Below are 19,655 nucleotides of genomic sequence, written 5' to 3' on the forward strand. Positions count from 1 at the left end.
TTTTAAGCAGGTAGCAACCTCTATCAGACAAGAATAGGACAGTATTCTGCTCCCAGAAGTCCAGCAGTGGGTCTCCTGTTACCAGATGTTTACAGATGGTTGTTAAAAGAAGAGGGGATGCTACACAGTGATAAACACGGTTCTATCCCAGATTATTGAAACCTGTTGCTGCCTTCAAAATTAAAACGAACTCTTATTTTTGACAAGATGAAACATATTCACAGAATAGTAAAATGTCTCTTTAAAAAAAAAAGAAAAGTTTTATACATCTTCTATGTTCTATAAAGGGTGAATTTATGAGATGAGATTTATGAGCCACCATGTGCGAGTGATCTGGGATTGTTTGGTTATGTCTGGGAAAGTTTATATCGTCAGCCATTGAAGTCGGCGTTGAGTTGGAAGAGGTATCTTGTGTACGCGAGACAAATCAGGGTCACCGTTCCTGTTTATATCTTTTACCCTCTTCGTTAAAGTAGGTCTATCCTTTCCAGCGGACTTTCTGTTGGTCAGTATTTGGCAGCTGGTGTTTTCACTTCACCCGCCTGCCAAACGGACTTTTAGCGGCAGATGAGAGCGACAGGCGGGGTGTTGGTAGCTGTTCGGTGATAAGAGATAAAGTGGGTAAAAGGTGGCTGTCAGGAACAGATAAAATTGACAGCAACGGTCTAAAAGCGACAATGTAGCGGTTACAAGCTGTACGGGAGGACACGGTGTGTTGGCAGACCGGCTGGATGTCCAAAAATGTTTCTCCTGGTGGACTTACTGAACCAGAAACACATCGACACCCTCAAAGACTGAGTCCGGAGAAAGCAATACAAAGAGATTTATTTATATTTTTTGACGAAATCATCAAGTATCATATATTATCTGGTAAATAGCTGTGAAATAGGACGATGTGTCTTTTAATACGCGTGCCAGGCTGCACACACAAAGTGCATCTATCCAGGTTGAAGCTAATGCATTCTAGGTTGTTATGGCTGGAGCATCGTCCGACCTTCTCAGCTGCCCTCCGGAGGACGAGGCAGTCATCCGGGCTCAAATCCTCACTCCATCCGACCCTGGCATTCCCTGTGTGGGCTCCCAGGCCCTACATTACGGTCCTACCGCGCAGCCCCCTCACGGGTGTCCCTGTGCTCTGCGCACACAGCCGGACTCTCGCTCGCACACCTGTTGCCTTTGCTAGCTCTTCAGCGGCCTCTACACCCTCACCTGCCGGATCAGTGAAGACCCAGGCGGACACAGAAAGAAGCCAGGCCCCCACCACGGTCCCCCTGGAGGATGTTAAAAGGATTTTGAGACTGGCTCACCCGGAGAGAGGAAGACTGGCAGGTAAACTTTATGTGACCTTTTACCTTAAGGTGTAGCCATTAACAAAAACCATCAACAACATAACTGGATCATTAACTTTAGGTGTTTCACTGACAGAGTAAAAAACATTTCTTATTTTTAAAGTGCTTTAACCTTAATAAAAACAAGGTGTCACTTTTATTGTAATTTTAGAAAACTGTGTCTGATACTCCCTTTTGTGGGAAATATACGTTGATTTTGCATTTTATAATTTAAATATCACTGACTCGCAAAATGTGGACTGCTGTAGGTGATTTACAATCATTAAAAAAAATGTAAATTTATTTTTAAACTTGACATGACGTGAATGTATTTTTAAACTTAAAAAAGCAGTGCTAGGGATTTAAAAGGGAAAAAAGAAAGAAATAATAGTAGGCTTGAACAGTAGGAAAGACTTCAAATAAAACAGGTGCCCAAAGTAAATGTGTTACTGTGGAATCAGTTCGTTTTTGTTTTTTTTTAGTTATGTTGAGTGCCAAACACATTATATGCATGACAAACCCCACACTCTAGTCTGTGAGCTGTGATGCTACTCTGTGACATGTGCTGCAGAGTCCTAAAGCGTTGTAAACAATGATTTTGGTGCCCGGCTGATAGTGTCTCTATCTGCTGACACACTTTATCAGTTACCTTTAGGATATTTACAGCATTATGAAAGTTGATCCTTTCCTTCTTTTTTCCCGATGCCCACAAAAAACGTGTTAGCCTTCTGCTCAGTTTAAATTTCAGTTTTGTTCACAAAATGGGCAGCAATGTCAGAAAATGGACAGATGTCTATTAACCAAGGCAATATAGACTTGCTGTCCTAACCATACACAGCTCATTCACACTTATGTGCATAGCTGACACCATTAGGTCCATTTTAAGCCTGGAAAACCCCTGCTTATGTTGTGTAAATAGCTGTGGATTATTATTATTATTATTATTATTATTATTATTATTATTATTATTGGTCTGAAAACCTTCAAGCTCCCCTGGAGGTTTTTGCGTGTCGGGTTAAGTTTCAGAGCTGATGGTGTTCTGGCACACTTCATTTCTTCTGTTCTCTGGATTGATGATGGCACAAATATTACAAAAATAAAATCACAAATCTATTTCTGCTTGCCAAAGCTGACCTCACACATTAAACAAGAGGTTACTTCCTGTTTCTGTAGAAGTTTATTTGTAGTTTTATAAGGTTTTCGTAAGTCCTCCTGTTTCCCAACCCTCATGTCATGTGCATGCAAGCGTAACAATCAGTTGAAGTAAAACAGTGTCTACACTTTTACCATGTTTTTTGTAATCAGTGACAACCGGTCACCTCACTGTACTTTACAAAGTGGTCATTGTATTTTCTTTTAGGTTAGGGTTGCATTTCTTTAGGGTTCACAGTTCTTTAGTATCTCTGGCTTACATTAACCTCATCTGATCTCATGTCGAGACTGCAGCTGTACATGTTGAAGTCAAATGGTATTCATTGCCTACTATAAACCTTTCTTGCTCCTCTTTACTCTGTTTAAAATATCTGTGACATTAGAAAAACCTCCCATAGTAGTTGTGTTGGTATAACTCTTTCAAAGAAGAAGATAAGACTTTGTTTAATAATTTCTAGCCCTGGGTTTTTATTTTTCACACATATTTAAAGTGTCACATTTTTGCTTTGGTTCTGATTTTTCTCTCTTTTTGTTGTTTTATCCACCACAGCTGCTATAGGCTTCCTGACTGTCTCCAGTGCAGTAACGATGTCAGCTCCCTTCTTCCTGGGCAGAGTGATTGACACCATTTACGCCAGTGCATCAGACGCCGAGACGATGACGGCCTCGTTGACGTCGCTGTGTATCATGCTGGCGGGGGTGTTTCTGTGTGGTGGAGCGTGTAATGCCGCCAGAGTCTACCTCATGCAGTCCTCAGGTGAGATTTACTCACCTGACGTAAACGAAGGCACTTAATTGGGTAACTATTAAAAAATTAAAAACACTGGACAGCTGAGACTACAGTTAAATTTGAGCTCTCTCCTCATGGTCTGTGCTTTAATCTTCATAGTTCAGGGAAATAATCCAAACAACCATTTAAGGAATTATTTATTTAAGAGATTGTTTGCAAAGAGTTGGATCTAAAGGTCAGTCTTACAGTGTGACCTGAAGGCTTTGATGTGATTGTGTTACCACAGAGAGCCTCGTGTCTTGCCCTGTTTATTTATTCAAAAACATAAATGTCACAACTACAAAGAGGTGGTTTTATGGAAAACCTAGAAGCTGTAGTTACTTTTGCCAGCCATTATCCCAGCACAGCGACTTCCTGGAGTCTCTGCTTCTTTTTCTTTCTCAGCCAAGAGTAACATTAGAGTGTTGGGGGGTGGGATGAAGAGCAGGACGTCCCAACCTCCTGTCTGGCTGAGGCTGTGTGGCTTCTTTTCATACTTGGAAATCTAAATTGGCTGTAGATGTGAGCATGTGTGTTACAGGATTTACCCAACCTCTCAATGGATGGATGGACATGAATGAGGGAATCTCCCAAAATGTTATTCTATCTCTTTAGTTAATTAATAACACCTGTAAACATTGAATTTACAATTGGCCAAATACTTACCTGAACATAATCAAGTGTGAACCAGACGTTTTTCTGGCATGGCCAAGTGCATGTAATTTTGCACAGCAGCAGTTGCTTTCTCCCTCTCTGATCACGTTTCCCATCTCTCTGCAGGGCAACAGATTGTTCGTAATCTCCGTGCCTCCGTCTTCTCCTCCATTCTCAGACAGGAAGTGGCATTCTTTGACAAGAATAGGACTGGCGAGCTTATAAACCGTCTCTCTGCTGACACGGCCGTGGTGGGCCGCTCAATCACAGACAACTTGTCAGATGGGCTGAGAGCCGTTGCCCAGGCAGCTGCTGGTGTCAGCATGATGGTGAGTACATCCCCTCCGAGTGTGTTGCTCTTGTCCCTCAGGTCATATCTGAACCCTCTATTATTGTTTTTTGTTTGTTTGTTTGTTTTAATTCTTTATTTGCAGTTGATATTCATAAATGCAAATTCAGAGCCAGTACGATCTCATATCTTCTGTTGGCTTTTACAGAAATATGAAAGTCATGTAATCTATTCTGGGAGGGATGGAGTGCACACACAAAGTTATGAAGAATTTTCAGAGCGACTTCGAATTGATGATATAATATATCTATCTACTCATGAATTGTGGGTGCTTTAGGCAGCAACCAATGTCTTTAGTGAGTGCTTTTTTTTTTTTCTTTTTTTTTTTTTGCAGGCAGAATATCAAATATGTATTCATTAGAGTGTATCAGAGGAGAGCTGCAAAGGTAGATGAGTGTTAAGTATGTGTTTCAGCCCTTTGTGAGAAGTGAATTAGTGAATGTCTGCGTCATAGGGCCTCATCAGCCGACATTCCCAGAATATATGCCAGTGATTGGTTTCCTGGAACCCACACAGCCACGTTTAGAATCTCCTCCTTCAAAATGTGCTTTCAGTTGTGGTGGGATAAACAAACAAATTAAATATGCCAATTCAAGTTCTTTCACTATCCGAGAATATGTATATTTCCACTGAAATTTAATACATTCAACTAGTTCTCATTGGATATTAAGAAATTGCTCCTTTTTTCCCTGCATTTCTCTTTAATGATTCCATGGTGTGAATATATTTATTTAATTATTTGGTCAAATGCTTTTTTTTTTATTTTTTATAAATTTTAGAGATGTTGCCCTTAGTTGAATCACTTTGGTAAGCATCAAGGAATATTTTCAATATTGGGTCATTAAGATCTAGTCTGTGTCTAATGGTGTGTTCAAATATCTGAAAAAGTCCTGTTTTTCACAGTGACAGACCTTCCTCAAACTTGATCCATTTCATTAGGCTTAACCTCAGCATGTATTTGTAAATTATCCTCTAGTTTATCTTCTCTTCTTAAAATATCCCAGACTTTCAGCTGAACCTTGATCCATGGATCTGTACATTATTTATAAGTCAGGTTTTATATGCCACTAGTGCACGCACCAAATCCAGTGGTATATAAAAAAAATAATACGTAAAACAGTTGGGCTTACACCAAAGGAAAATCACAATGTGATGTTTTAAAAATAGGTTTTAAGTTGCTCAGTCATAAATATTTTTTGTCATAAAGTGTCAAAAAACAACAGAAAAATGCTAAAGTGTATTTTATATAATATAAAAAATACTGTACGTCTACATGAAGACCAGCTGGGAACCTGGAAAAACCCTGTGAATGAGGGAGGAAGCATAAAAAATTGCTGATTAAATAACTGTGTAATGATTACTATGGACATAAATATTATAAAGTCAATGTCCTGGAGCCACAAAGATAATTATCCTCCTCAGAATGAGCCTTTTGAAAAGGCACACACACAGCGGTGAAGTATTTTGCTCTTATCCGTGTGACTTCTGGAAGCAAAGAATTGTTGGAAATGTCATCTTCAAGCTGAAATGTCACGTAGTTCCTGTTTAAAAAAAACCTTCCTTGTATATCTCTCACGCTCTCTCTTACATTAAAGCTCTGTTTTAGTCATTGAGCAGCACTGGAGCAGAGCATGTCTGCTTTTGAAGTGTCTTATTATTATTTTTTCTGTGTCTGATCTGCAGCTTCTCATTCTCTGCTGCGTGCTTGTGGTCACAATGCTATTGTTAGACTATAAAACTGTTGTACAGCAGGTTTACCAAAATAATTATTAGCATGAGGAAATGAGTGTGAGGAGCTGCCACGTCTCTGACAAACAATGCTCATTACTAAAGTCACAAAATGTGTATATGTGAATATAAATCATGTAGAGTTTTGACAGAGAGGTTGCTAAATTGTTGCTTGCTTACTGGCCTTTTAATAAACTGGTTTATCAATAGTTCATTCTACCCATTTTCATACTTTATAAGATTTTCTTCATGGTTTAACCTCTCCCCCTTTACAAGGTGTTTTTACTTCTTGTAAGGAAGTAAATGTATTTCTACTTTTTGTAAATGGTCAAGGAAATGAATGGAAGTAATTACCGTAATCAGCTGTTAAACTGGGTGGATCAGAGTATCACAGATCACAATGGCTCCATTAGCTGTCTAAGTCTTGTGATGTGTCACTGTGACCTCACTGATTTAAATGCTTTCACGCTTAACAACAAAAATGCACCCAGATTTCCGCACAGTGGCTTCTACAGTGGATTCAATCAGATCAGAGCGAAACCGGCAACTTTTTAAAATTTTAACACAAGTTTAACTTTTACTATTTGAAGAAGAAAAGATTTTCTTCCTTGTCAAGTGAGCTATAACTGAGGTTTTAATGTTGCTGATTAACTCGATTAAACTTTTCAGTAGTAATACTGAAACAACGCCAAAATAAAATAACACTCTGTCTTCTTGTGGTTGGTGTAGATTGTGTATTGGCCCTTGATGTTTGGTGTGGAGTATTATCGTGACTTAGGATGGTAAATGAGTAAATATATTTTCTTTCATGTTTTGCATCTTTATCAAACTCTTAAAGGTCATCAGCTGTGTTGTTACTGTGAAACCATTTTCTATAAACTTCCTTCACCAGAACTCCTGTTTTCGCTTCTTTCTCTCTTCTTCTAGTTCTACGTCTCGCCCAGTCTTGCGAGCTTTGTGTTGCTGATTGTTCCTCCTATGGCCGGTCTTGCTGTCATCTATGGCAGATACCTTCGCTCAATCTCCAAGCGCACACAGGACGCACTCGCACAAGCCACACAGGTACGCAAACAGACCGACACCGCATCTGGGTTAAACAGCTTGAATTTATATTACTAGGATTATTGTTATGATCCAGTGTTTTGGTTTTTAAGGGTAGTTACCCAGTGTTTTTGGCCTTTTCAAAAAAGATCCCATGTAAGTCCTACAAATAAAGTTTTCAATTCTTCACAAAATAAATATTATTAAATATAACAATAATTTGATAGGTTAAATAATAAAAAGATACAATAAAAGTAAAAAATAAGTTGAAAATGTATAATAAAGATAAACTACAATATAGAGCCATGTAAATATATGACTATAGTGCATAGCTTAAATAGTTTACTAAGTGTGGTGAATGTAATTCAAAGTGGCTTTGAAGGCAGTCAGTATAACAGAGTGTTGTGCAGTAGATCCTTAGTTTTGTGTACATGTCATATAAGTGCTTTACTTCCTTAGGTAACTTAATTAAATAGGCAGACAGAGTAAATTTTCTTGTTGATAATTTGATTTTCAATCAGTGAAGTCCTAATAAAATCACGTTCGTGTGTAGTTGGCAGAGGAGCGAATCAGCAACATGCGGACAGTCAGAGCTTTCGGTAAGGAGCTGTCAGAAGTCGACAAATACACACAGAAGACTGACCACGTCCTCGGCCTGGCTAAGAAGGAGGCTGTGATGCGGGCTGGTTTCTTTGGAGTGGTGAGTACGTTTGTGTCCTTTCAGTGATGCAAATCAAATACGTTAGCAAATGAGGTGTTGCACTCAAGCTTCTGCTTTTTGCCCCATAGTTTGAGCTTGTCACAATCAAGGAGGTGTTGCACCATAATTGCCGTTTGATTCAGTTCTCCATGCAACGACGGAGAATATTTAAACCAGCCTGTGTGCATTAAAAGTTAAATAAAGCGCAACGCAGCATGTCCAGCGTTATAGCTTTTAAACAGTTACGTAGTCTATAAAACCTGCACGTCTTCGCTTTTCATAGCTTGGATTACTCTCCTTCTTTTATGAACGTGATCATATATAAAGCATTTAATCAACACCATGTGATGCACTGTCAACAATAAACATGCACTGTGTGTTACCTTTTATTGCAGGGCTGATGAGTTTGTTTGTTGTGAGGCACCAGATAAATGTGCAATATTTGTAACAGGCATTAAGACAGAGACTGGTGAGAAAACTCAACATTTAGCTCGTTGTGCTGGTTCCCTAATAGATGATTATCAGTGTAATTGAGGAGCAGTGGTCCCAAATGTTATGTTAATTAGATAACATGTGATCGGTGTGTGTGTGCGTGCGTGTGTATTTCAGACTGGTCTGAGTGGTAACATGATGATCCTGTCGGTGCTCTACAAAGGAGGCCTTCTGATGGCCAGTCAGCACATGACTGTGGGAGAGCTCTCATCCTTCCTCATGTACACCTTTTGGGTGGGCATCAGTATCGCAGGTAAGATGTACATATTCATACATACATACCAGTGTATGTAGCATGTGGATGTGCAGTTGCTGACAGCACGCTGGTTTTGTGTTTTACTTGCAGGTCTGAGTTCGTTCTACTCTGAGCTGATGAAGGGTTTTGGAGCCGGGGCCAGGCTCTGGGAGCTGCTGGACAGAAAGCCTGAGTTTCCTCTAAATGGTCAGTACACACAACATTTTATTATTCTGATTTATACCTGCGCGTGTTATGTTGTACTACTACTCACTCAAAGTGTATTTGTATAATGCCTGAGCACATTTTACCTCTAAAGTCAAGTTCAAGTGAGTCTTGGACCAGGTCCATTATACCAGAGATGCCACATACAGACCATTGAAACTCTCCTTTCTGTCAGTGTAAAGAAGTGCAATTTAACAGTGCCTCTCAGTTTTCCTACATTATAAAGTCAGAGTCAGCACGACTCTTTGTGCTTAAAGTTTTAAGAAATAAATACAAATAAAAGAAAAGGCTCTGGTAGTTCATAGCCCAGACTGTGCTGTAATTATAAATCATAAAGAAAATATCTTTTTAAAAAAAAAAAAAAATTTTTATCCTCATTGTGGACCCAATGTCGATAGTGGAAAAACAGGAACTTAATTGTTTATATTGTTTATCTATTGCTTAATTACATTGGTTCCCTATGAGTGGCCATGGGGAGGTCTTACCGTGTGTGCGTGGAAAGAGAGGAGTTGAGATGGTTAACGAAGTGCAGGCCAGCAGGAGAGCGGGGAGGAGGGACGATCAATTTAATGGGTCTCTGGTTTGTTTGGGGAGCTGAGCAATAACTGCTCTGAAACCTGAGTACGTGATCTTAGCCTGGCCACAGAACTCTCGAGTGGTTTTGTTTGTGGCGGCAATTTAATCTAACATCGAACTGATCCGACTACCAGGTCTGCTCCTCAAGTTTGAGCTAAACGGCTCCTGTTGTCAGGTGTGCTTTAAAATCTGGGGCAAACTGGAGCAAACAAATTGTAGCAACCTGCCTAGTTGTGCTAATGTTTCTCTCACTGTTGTCTGAACTGAAAACACAGGCCCCTAATTTATTTACAGGCCACAACTGAGCTTCAAGTACAGTAAAACTTCTCAGATGGAGAAGCGTCAGAAATGCAAATCCTGACACGTTTAGCATTTTGCTTTCATTTTTCCTTAATGAAATAAATAACCTAAAGCAAGTTTTCAGACTCTTTTCAAACCAGAACAAACTGTAGGTCAGAAACACAAAAAGTGGTACAGATGCTTTTATAAGCAAAGTATGACGTTGTTGCATAGAAGTGCGTTTACGCTGTATATTAATTTTCAGAGGTTTTATTGATAGTTTCAAGTTGCTACTATAAAACACAAGTTGATTTAACATTTCGAACATCTCTCCTAGAAACATTCATCTCACATTTACGTGTTTAAATGTACGATTTCTGTTTAAAATCAATCTCGAGTCGAGTTTTAAGCTTTGTCTGGTTTAATACAATAAAATCCTCTGCTCCTCCACAGAAGGTAAAATCCTCCCAGCAGACCAGCTGAAAGGCCAGCTCAAGTTCTGTGATGTCTCTTTTGCCTACCCGACACGTAAAGAAGCCCCCATTTTCCAGAATCTGAATCTCTTGGTCCCGGCCGGTAGCATCATGGCTGTGGTGGGGGCGAGTGGATCTGGGAAATCATCCATGGTTTCACTTCTTCTCAGGCTGTACGACCCCGATGCTGGTGAGAACGAGCTCGTTCTGTCCTCTCCGCCGTGACTGTAACACTTGAAGCTACTGATAAAGTGGATTTGACATGAATGTTTTTGTTCAGGTGTGATCACCATCGACGGTCATGACATCAGGGATTTAAATCCTTACTGGCTCAGAAGTCACATTGGAACTGTTAGTCAGGTAATACTTTAATGGTTAACTTGTTTTATACAGCAGATATAACGCACACCACACAAGTTAAATACGGCAAAAGCAATGCATAATGTATTACAATACATGACCTCTCACCCCTGCTGCACTTTTCGCCTCCCTCTTGCAGGAGCCGGTGCTCTTCTCCTGCTCTATCAGAGAGAATATCGCTTATGGAGCGACGGATCCAGATGCTGTAACCACAGAGGACGTCTACAGAGCAGCCAAAGTAGCCAACGCCTATGACTTCATCCAGACGTTTCCTAAAGGCTTTGACACTGTGGTGGGGGAGAAAGGAGTGCTGCTGTCAGGTGAGGAACCAAATCAACTATTTATGAGCCGACACTACAGAAAGTTTTATTTGTGAGACTTAAATGGGAACTATTTTTTCATCTGTCCAATTCCTTAGACATTTATTTGTGCTTTCACTGTAGTGCCTTAGACTGCTCTAAATGCTCCCAGTATAAGATAAATTTAAAAAATATATATTTAGTGCCATGAATTAAATATTTAAGAGTAAAAATATGGAGCTGAACATGAACACAATAGACCTCATTTAATTTGTTTTAATTACTGAGGAAGCATGTTCAAAATTCTCATCATGAATGGATGGATTTAAACTCCAAAATCATTTTATGTTTTAATATTTGATACTACCTGTTCAGAAGCTCTATCTTTAGACTTTAAACTCCTTAAATGGGCGCAGGTTTCTTTTTTGAAAGCTCGCGCTATCAGAGCATCATTTCATTATTTCTTTCTGGGGTTTTTAGCTGCTGTTGACTAACTTGACTCTGACTGTGCACATAATTACCTTGTCTGTTTGTCAGGTGGTCAGAAGCAGAGGATAGCCATAGCCAGAGCTCTACTCAAGGTAAATAGACCGTAATTGTTTTACGCATCTAGAATCATTGCATTCACCGAAGAACTTGAGTAGATTTATTTTGACTAGAATCTTCTACTCTTTTTCCAGATTTCCTTTTTGTGTGAAATGGTGTCTTTTAATCATATTTGTGGTTTCTTTCCACAGAATCCAAAGATCCTGCTTTTAGATGAGGCTACCAGGTGAGAGACGGGGAATGAATTATAACTTATCATACTTTGTTGATTTGTTTGTCATTGTTTGCTCATCTGAACATGAATACGGATTGTAAGTAACCTGTGATAGAAACTTAGTTTAAAGGTGGATATTAATTTATTTTAATCTTCATTTTTCTGTAGTGCGCTGGATGCTGAGAATGAGTTTCTTGTCCAGGAGGCTTTGGAGCGTCTGATGGAAGGTACACTTTACCCGCTTTGCTTTCCCTGCCTTTCCTGTTGCGTCACACATACGTAACCACACTTATATTTTATTTCGTGCTGTTGTCGTCCTTTTAACAGGGAGGACAGTCGTGATCATCGCTCACCGTCTCTCTACGATTAAGAACGCGGACGCTGTTGCTGTGCTGGACCAGCGGCGCATAGCTGAGTGTGGCCAGCCTACCGAGCTGCTAGGAAACAGGCAAGGACTATTCAGGAAGCTGATGGAGAAACAGGCGTTTCTACAGGAAGAGCAGCAGCGAGCACTTATCTGATAGGACAGGGAGCACGGATGCGTGAATGATAGAGAAATCAGGAGGTGAGGTCACTGTCTGTGATAACCTTTGAACTCCAGTTGAAGGGAAGCCACTGGAAAAAATCAAATTTTATTTAAGGCTGAAGCTTTTCTTTCTGTCTCGTTGCTGAAAAGACTGCCGTACATAGCATCACATGTGGATCACTCAGTACTTTTTGAAAATATCTCATCTTATGCTGAAGAAGGTGAGATTAAGAGAAAGGACTTATAACTACAGTTTTAGGGGAAAAGCTCAAATCCTGTTTTCTATCATTCAGACGTTCAGGAGGAATTTTGAAGAATTTAAATGTGACACTGTGTCTGCATCTGGATTTCTTTTTTTTCTTTTTTTTTTTTTTTGGTCAAGTTACCAAAACAGTCCAGATTGATTTTTACAACTCTGCTAAATGTATATTTGTTTTTGTCTCTCTACAGCTGATTTTTTTTTCTATAAAGACTTGAAGCCTTTTACTGTCATATTAGAGTCTAAAGAACTAATGAAACAAATGAGCAGCTATATATATATATATATATATATATATATTTATATATATGTATGTGGTGTTTACACCCTTGTAAAACAGGACTGAACACTATTTTAATACATTTTGATTAATGTAAGCACATTTGTCAGTTTTAGTCTAAACCAGTTACACTCGTGTAACTGTTTGTGTTCAGGATTTAACTGACAGCCTTGAAACTGTTGAACTCTACTGTCTTTGTTTGTCAAATGTAATACAAATGAGTTCAGATGCAGGGTAAAGCTGACTGAGGCTGCTGAGCAGACACTTTTATGTTTGGAGATCTGCTGCTCTCAAGGAGGAAGGACACTGGAGTCAAGTCAATAGCGTCTGTGCAGGTCTGCGTATCATCAAAACGTCTATTTCACTGTCAGAAATCCACATTTTCATCATCTTATATTGTTTTCAGAAAGCTATGCAGCGCAGATGAGAGTTTAACCTTTTAATTTGGAAAAGCCGAAAACGGCATTGCACCTTTAGACATGTGAGTGTACATGTGAGCACAGATGACGCTGCTTAAAACTGCCTATGTGGCACAATCGTCTCCTCTGTGCACAGCCGGGTGTTTACTGGATGTGCACTTGGCTGGCTTTAAGTTCTCTATAGACATGTAACCATCTACATGTAGCTACAGTGCTGAAGCTTATAAGACACAGACTCAGAAGCGATGACACTCCTGCATAAATATTAGGTTCATAAATGCCCTCTTCACGTCTCACTGAGATTCTGTTTGAGAGGATATTCCTTCATTTTTAACCCAGACATGTAAATGTCCTGAGGCCAAATTCCCTGCTTCTCTATCAGAAACGGCTCCTTTTGATTTGTCGCTGTAGAGCCCAGTTAACCTTTGTAACGAGTAGCTGGGAACATTACTGATGACAAGTCTGCATTAGTTACTAAACTCCTTTTATATTTCAGTGAGTGAGAAAAAACAAGCAACATGAAGGACTCGTATAATTTATCACGTATCATTAATATAGATGTTATAGTGCTGTCTTACACATATTTGCTGTTTGTTACATTTGGACACTCTGGTCCATTTTGAACTAATTAATCGTTGGAAACTGTCTATGACAACTGGCTAAAATATCAATTTAGCTCACAGTTTGTAGGCAGTGATGTGAGGTGGCTCATAAGTGACACTAATGCAGATGTAGTTTTAGGGGAAATTAATCCGGCATTGATCTGCAGTGACTTATCACTTTTAGAGTTATTTATTTATTCATTGCAGCGTGTAGCCTGTGTTTCAGGTGGATTTTATCTGTGTGTTCTTTATGTTAAGTATATTGAACACAAGGTGGTTTATTGTGGACCCGTTTCTTCTTTATCATTTTTTTTTTCACTTTAGAAGGAAAAACAATTTTACTCAAATCACATTAGAGTTTCACATCATTGCGACATGTTAGTCCACATTTTAGAGCTAAGTTTACTTGAAAAGTTGCCTTGAATGTCTTTTTGCTAAACTGGAGAAGCTGGAGAGTAAATTCACTCCACACTAAAGTAAATGCTGAACGTCCAGCTGACAGCAGGTCAATGTGCTCACACAACTCACAGCTGCAAGTTTCTTTTTCTTTTTCTAACTTGTAAATAGTGACATATAAATATGACACGGTGGGTTTATTATGATACTTCTATGTAAAGATAAATAAAGTAAAATACTAATAAATTGCTGTGTGTGTGTGTGTGTGAGTTTTATGTGAATTTTTTGTAAGTGGTTTGTTATCATACACAGCTACTAGTCCCCATAGAATCAAATTACACCAAGTCACCCCAGGGTGCTTAATATTGTAAAGTAAAAAAAACATAGAAAACCCTAACAATCAGATGAACCCCTATGAGCAAGTACTTGGTAACAGTAGGAAGGAAAAACGTCCTCGTAACAGAAAGAAACCTCCTGTAGAACCAGGCTTGGGGAGGGGCGGCCGTCTGCCACGACAGGTTTGGGGATCTGGGGAGGGAGATGGGACAAAAAGACACTGTGAAGAGAACCAGAGCTTAGTAACCAATGATTAACAGGCCTTTTATGTTGCGGGTCAAACTGGCCTGTTTTAAAGTTAAAAAAAAAATTTTCCCTTCGATTTTTTAAAGTATTTTTTTAACCCCCGCATGTTTATATCACATAGATAGTGTTTGGGTCAGTTCGACCTGGCATTCAAAGTGGTTGTTAAAGGGGTCAAAATCTATTTGTTTTATGTGCAGCTGTGAGACACATTTCACCACACGCACAACACTCCCTACATGAGGTTCTATTGACCTCGTGTAAACCGCGTGAATGCAGGTGGCGTTATGACTTCTTCTCCACCCACATTGAGGGGACACTCGCCAGCAAGAGAGCAAAACGTGTAAAGAATCTCTGCAGTGGAGTCCTGACAACATTCCACAGCTACATATGAGACATTCTCCTGTCAGAGTTTTTCCGAATGAGCAGCAGAATAAAGGGTCATAGCCCTGAAAGCTCTAAAATTCAACTTTGATCATAGAGGAGGAGGATCTGTCTGCAGATGAAGACCATCGTGAAGTTAATTCTGAATGTGAACCAAATAAAGAAACTGATTTATATTTCTCCAATCATGACAATAACATCAAAATGGTGAAATAGTCATCTTCATCCTCAAATATACATCAGGCAAAACTGCAACATAAAGATGGCCTTTTTGGCTCCCAGAAACAAATCTAAACAAAACCACATGCGTAGCATAGAGGAGAGAAGGGACATATTTTAAACAATCAGCCACGTGGTGACAGGTGTGCTTCCTCTTAAGCCCCGCGTCACACGGGTTGCCCACCTCCAAACCAAACCGAGAGAGTTGAATGAGTTGAATGGTCATCACACTAGTATTTAAACAGTTTACAAAGAAGCTGTTACACTCCCACTCTTCAATTGACTTTCCACTACAGTTCCAGCAGAAACCATGTGATGATGAATCAAGCAGTCCCAGCTGCTCTGCCGTTCTGTCATTATATCACATTTGTTCATCCATATTACATAAGTATCTGGATGATTACATTTTCAGCCTCAATTCAAGGAGTTTAATAAAAGTGTTGCACTAACTTGCAATGTAATATCCACGGGAAATAATTCTGTAGTTATCCACTATAGGTGCCTCTCAGGGCTTTTGGTGTTGCTGACTGAGAAGTGCTTTTATTCTTGAATGTATCCGGTCCGTGATTTGACCACTGTTAAAGTCTCTCTGATTGGTTTATTTTGGTTAATGATGAGCTCCTTCATTTGCACTGACATCACTTCACTTCATATTGAGAGTTCAGGTGAACAGCCTCTATATTGTTAACACTTGGGGGGGGGGAAATCCAGATGTTTTATCAGCTAAATTTGTCATGAAAAAACTCAGTTGTCCAACTACTTTGTGCAAAACGGCAGTAATTCTCCTCATGTTCATTGACCTAACCGCGTTTCAGTGCGTGCCTGTGCAGTGTTTCAGGCTCTCACTAGGTGGCACTGCTGCTTCATACACTGAGCTACCTTCCTGCTGTGAGGCTCTCACTTCAGGTTTCTGGTTCAGTCCTTCATACCAGACTGAAACCTCATGGTTGTGATATGATTAATGTGTATTCAGCTGCTGGTAGGTTGTGATGACAGTGCTGTGAGCTTTGCTGCAAATAGACCGTTGTCCCATCTGCTGGCACACAGACAGGTCGTGGCATTGAAGGGATGCAGTCGATATATTTATCCTTGTAAAACGTTTGTTACACCTGGGGGGCAGCTTAAAAGTCCATGAAGATGAATCAAGTCTTTAAAATTTGAAATTTGTCAGTTCTGCTTTGTAAATGACAGGTTTTATAGCACATCCACACAAGACTGAACCACACTGAAAACATCTGGAATAAAACAATGATTTGATGAATAGTTTTATTAATTCTTGACCTTAGTGACCAAATAATGCTGTAAAAAAGACTATCTAATTTAAAGTCTAAATATCTGATCTTGGAATATTTCTGACATATTGCTCAAGACTTTGATGTCTTGCTGCTTCCATTAGTTGGCATTCAGCTTAAGACTATAGACTTTGGGTTCTCCCCTGCACCAGACCAGGTCTCCAATTCCAGCTCCATGTGCTGCAGCTCCCCTCACCGATCCCCACGTGACTACACTGAGCTATTTGAGGAACGCCAAGAAAAGAGGTCCTGACCCTTCTTGGCCTTACACAGCAGCATTCAAAGTCTTTATTTGTCACTTGGAAACACCACACAGAGCCTTACATTGCTAAAAAACAAACAAACAGGAATATAACTATATAATATATAATAATAAATATAACTAAATAACCAGAATAATTTACGTTGCGTTTTGAATCTCAGTCATGCCAAAGCACCATATGGAGGAATCTCAGGAGAATTTCTACAGTCACATAAAGCAGAGAAGACTCAATATAATTTTGAGAAATCCACCGAATAGGTAGCCATGCATCAACCTCTGCCTGTCTTTGGCATGTCACACCGCCCATCATCTTCCATAACACTGCCCACATGGTGACATTTTACCATCTTCATGTTATGCTCACCCCGAGCACTGGAGGGTGATTCCATGAGCTGATTGAATCAAAATGAAGAGAAACAAGAGCTGATAAAGGAGCTGATATTTTATGGTTGTGTTCGATTTTTACCTGTCCACTTACAACATCCTCAGTATCCTCAGCCACTCCTCACAGCAGCAAAATGGACAGCAAGTTCATTTAAATCTCCAACATCAAGTCCTGCCTATTCGTTCTTAAAATAAAGAAAGATCTACTGTACATGTCGAGCATGCTGCCACACTTTAAAAGGTAGCACGCTCATGTACAGCAAGAGTATTGGTTCCAGCTACTGAATGCCTGAGCTTGTGCTATTCTTACACGTTCCCTGTCACTCTCGCCCTCTGTGCTCCCATGATAGTCCTGAAACTTTCAGCTGAAGAAAGCCTCACTAGAAAAGTTGCAGGTAGGCAGCCACAGAGACTGAGGGAGCTTTTACAAAGAAAATACCCTTTTCCTTCAGCCTATTCACGTCTAAAAAGTGTCCAAAATGCTCTCTGTCACCAAACTACATCTAATTTTCAAAACACACAAACCCCCCAAAATATTCTACCCTTTCCAAAGTCTCTGTCTCTCTTCAGCTGCCTCGGTCACACATCTTCCGACCAACTGCACTCATCTTTTCTGCCACCTGCTGCACACACCCTTTCATCTCCATCTTCCTCCTCCCTCTATGCTCCAGGCTTGCTCTCTCTAATCTCCTCCCCCTCGGCCCCTCTGACCTCCTCTTGCGCGTCTCCCTCTTGCGCTCCCCAACAACTGCCCGTCCCTTTACATTTTAGGTGTTTCACTGGCCCCCGGATCCAAAATGGTTCACAGCAAGTGCATAAAAGTAGCTCAACCTTGCTCTGCAGCTCCTCCACCCCTTCAGCCCCCCCACACACACGCAAACACATTCCCTAATCCACATTCTCTACTTTCGGCCTGTACCCAAGGAAGCCCTGCTCATTTGCTCTCATCCACCAAGGCATCCAAGATTTTGTCAGCCTACCTCCTCTTTTCCTATTTTCATTGACATATCAGTGAGCACAGGTGCTGCAGAAATGCATTTTAAGTTCAGGAAGGAACCACTGAATTACTGAATGCAATTAAAAATTACCTGATTAAGTCCTCTGTTTACACAGGCAATCAATTCATTACCTCCAACCTCTTGCAGGCCATAGTTAGGAGCTGTAATGACAGTCCAGGTTATGTAAGACTATGTGTTGATATTTCTCTCTTCCCATTGAAACCCAGCTTGATAAGTAAAATATAGAGCAACCCCTTTTTATCAGTCAATATGTCCATTATTGATAAATTACCCATCATGATATATTTCAAAATATTTGCAATTAGATGTGTACAAACAGCCACAGTCAACACAAATAATCTACAAAGAAATCCTTGATCTAAGATCTGAATATTAAAAAAATAAATAAATGAATAATTAGTCATGTTAATGCTGTCCTGCTTTCTGTATGCTGCTTTCAGGTAGGAATTCCAGGAGTTGCCAGACCCATTGTGATTTTTTTTCTGTCTGATTGATCAGTTCACCATAAATATGGTTCTCTTCTCTCCTGCTTTAGATCCATCTCTGTTTTTGTTTTGTTTGTTTTTTTGTTTCTACTCTAATCTAATCCTCTCTCACTCCTCCTATGGAGTTATTATAACCACCTTGGCACCTCCTCTTTCATTCCTTTCGGTGTATCCGTCAGTAATACACACTAACATGCATGTACACACACGCACGCACACACTCTCCATTTGTCACACACGCACCAGCTCCCCTCCTCCATTGGAGTTATAATTAATCCAACTGCTTCACTGACAGAGCAGAGTAGCCCCTTCAGATAAGGTTTCAGCTGCTGGCTACTTCGAACTTAGAGCTCCGTGAATTTGAAGCCACATGGGCTGCAGGATCCGATTTTGAGTTTAATTCATTGCACGTCTTGATACACGATTTAATGCATCTTAATACACGATTTAATGCATCTTAATACATTTGTGGATGCAGTTATAACTGAGAAGGGGGGGGGGTTACGTTTGCAATCTCCTAATTCTGATTGGTTCTCTGTACATTGATCAATATGTTTAGTATTTAGTGTTTTTAAAAAAAAGAGTATATTTAAACTAGCAATCAATGAATAAAAAGTACACTTTTATAGCAACACTGTAAGTTAATTCTACTCTAATTAATGTGATTAATTAGAAATAAAGGGTTAATTCTGACATATGATGGCTGAAATAATGCAGTACATATTTAGCTGTTATATACAGAATTTCCAACTTCAGCTTTTGTCCGTTGACCTTTAATAAACCTGTATTAATTGAGTTATTAATTGGCCCTGTACAGCTCTCTTCCTGGTTGACCTGTCAGTCACTGCTTCAAGCCCTGGCCCTCACCGTGGCCTAAATCTGTTCAGATGAGGGAAGCATATTCCCATTTTAAGGCTGGATGAGGCCTACTAGCAACAAATCTATAACCCTGCTTGGTAGCAATTGGCGTCTCCCCTAGAAACACTCCCCAGTGGTCCGCATGGTCCTTATACGGCCCTCGAGGTGGGACCGCGAGCCTTGATGGGAGGTCAGAGCGACAGTTCCATATATGGCGCGCGCTCTCTCCACGTCGGGGGCGCGCAGCGTCACTTGTGATCCCCTCCTGAAA

At 40.0% G+C, this 19,655-nt stretch overlaps 1 protein-coding gene across 1 annotated transcript; it reads left to right on the forward strand.

The window, feature by feature from the left end:
- The first annotated feature begins 242 nt into the window (after positions 1 to 242).
- On the forward strand, positions 243 to 14,148 carry abcb10 (ATP-binding cassette, sub-family B (MDR/TAP), member 10). The gene is made up of 14 exons (XM_082528133.1): positions 243 to 1,329; positions 3,031 to 3,237; positions 4,030 to 4,232; positions 6,908 to 7,042; positions 7,575 to 7,721; positions 8,331 to 8,466; positions 8,560 to 8,655; positions 9,982 to 10,191; positions 10,282 to 10,361; positions 10,501 to 10,681; positions 11,198 to 11,241; positions 11,398 to 11,432; positions 11,589 to 11,647; positions 11,748 to 14,148. Exons 1-14 carry the CDS (start codon positions 894 to 896, stop codon positions 11,939 to 11,941), a joined length of 2,163 nt encoding a protein of 720 aa, XP_082384259.1. The 5' UTR covers positions 243 to 893; the 3' UTR covers positions 11,942 to 14,148.
- Positions 14,149 to 19,655: the final 5,507 nt, after the last annotated feature.

Source organism: Aulonocara stuartgranti (genome assembly GCF_965226115.1).
Source record: "Aulonocara stuartgranti genome assembly, chromosome: 1".
NCBI classification, from domain to species: domain Eukaryota; kingdom Metazoa; phylum Chordata; class Actinopteri; order Cichliformes; family Cichlidae; genus Aulonocara; species Aulonocara stuartgranti.